Raw genomic sequence first — 1,681 nt, 5'->3', positions numbered from 1 at the left:
CTGGAGGGGACCTTGGAGGTCTTCTAGTCCTTCCCCCCCTCAAGCAGGAGATCCTATCCATTTTAGACAAGCGGCTGTCCAGTGCCTCTTCTTAAAATTTGCTGACCGACGCTGCGGCTGAGCTGAAGCTGGCAAAGCCCAGCACCCCTGCCTGCCCAGCTGAGGTGTTCCTAGCGGGGGAGGGGGAGGCACCGCTGCTATAACTCATTAATACATCATAAATTATCAAGCACGGGGGCCACCACAAACCCCACAAATCAAGCCCTCCAAGATACAAACCCACATGAGTTATTACTTTGTACATTTGTTCTCAGGACGCTACCCTAATGCCCCAGACTATCAGCTGTTAAATTATGGGGCCGGCAGATCCATGGATGGATCCTACAGAGATCCAGGCAACATGCACGCCGGCTCTTACGGGGGATACAAATACAATGGAATGGATCTGAGCATCAGCGGATCAGCCACCACCACTTCCTCCTCCTCCTCCAGCCAATTTGGAGCGGTTGGGGAGAGCTCTCGCGTCTTTTCTGCCCAGGCAGCGCTCGAAAGCAGGTTAAGAGAGGCGTTCAGCTGCTCCTTGTCTTGTCCCGAATCCCTCCCTTGCACAAGCAGCACCAGTAGTGGCGGCGTCAACGAAAGCCATGGAGGCAAGACAGCCGGGTCCTCCCACGCCAACCAGTAGCTTCTGTCGGCGCAGTTAGTGTCACCGCGTTTGCCGAAATAGATGAAAACAGTGCGTCCTCGCGAACCGGAGAGCGGTTCTCAAGCCAACAACGGCGCCCGAGTTCAGACGGAGCCGAACGCCACCTCCACGCTGGCCGCATAAAGCCTGCCCCCTTCTTGTCTCCCACCCAACTTGTTTCGCTGAACAGCGGCCGAGTTCTGAACTGCCAGCATGACTTTGAAGGGCTGGATTGCCTTCCGTGCGGGCCGACGTGGAAGGCAAGCAGCAAGCCAGCACTTCAAAGTCATGCCGGCACTTTAGCATGCCGGCAGGCAGGCTGGAGCGGGCGAGCGAGCGTGCTCCGTCCCGGTGGGTGCACTCACTCACTATGCTACCCCACCCATGAGAGCGGCAGCGGATGGGCGGGGGAGCGAGTTGAAGAAGGCGCCAAAATTAAGCGGGATTTTTTGGGAATGGCCCGGGACGCGGGAAAAATTATGGGAAGGCGTGCTGTCCTGCCAAATGCGGCACGTCTGGTCACCCTAGAATAGATGGGGGCGGGGCCAGTCAGAGGTGGCTTTTACCAGTTCTCTGAACTACCGGTTCCCCAGAACTGGTCAGAAACTGTCGAATACCACCTCTGGACAGATCCCACCATAAGGAAGGGACATCCCACCAGGGATGGGCTTCAAAAATTTTAGCAACGGGTTCTCTGCCCGGTTGCTGGGTGGCCGTGGCCATAGTGGCCATGGCCTAGTCAGCCTCCTGCAACATGGTTTTGCCCTCCCCAGACTCCAGTGGTTTTCTTCGAACTCCGGGAGGGTGAAAACAGCCTCCCCAGGCTTCAGAGGCCTTCTGGAGGCCAAAAACTGGTAGGCTGAACTTCCAGTAGGCCCGTTTTTTGCCCTTCCCGAGCCTCTGTATGCACCCTGCACTTACCTGCATCCAAATGGGGCCACGTGGGGACTGTTAGGAGGGGTGAGGAGGGAAGGGCGGGGCCAGCCATGAGTGGGA

The 1,681-nt window shown here is 57.3% G+C and overlaps 1 protein-coding gene across 1 annotated transcript; it reads left to right on the top strand.

Annotated features, from left to right (window-relative positions):
* The first annotated feature begins 283 nt into the window (after positions 1-283).
* On the top strand, positions 284-829 carry LOC116515620 (homeobox protein Hox-B5-like). Its single transcript, XM_032227745.1, is given in 3 exon segments — positions 284-667; positions 670-753; positions 755-829. Coding segments are annotated over 3 exon segments (543 nt in total).
* The last annotated feature ends 852 nt before the right edge of the window (positions 830-1,681 follow it).

The sequence above is a fragment of the Thamnophis elegans genome, chromosome 12 (assembly GCF_009769535.1).
Source record: "Thamnophis elegans isolate rThaEle1 chromosome 12, rThaEle1.pri, whole genome shotgun sequence".
NCBI classification, from domain to species: Eukaryota; Metazoa; Chordata; class Lepidosauria; order Squamata; family Colubridae; genus Thamnophis; species Thamnophis elegans.
Note: the sequence above shows the minus strand (reverse complement) of the source record. Positions and strands in the feature narration are given on the sequence as shown.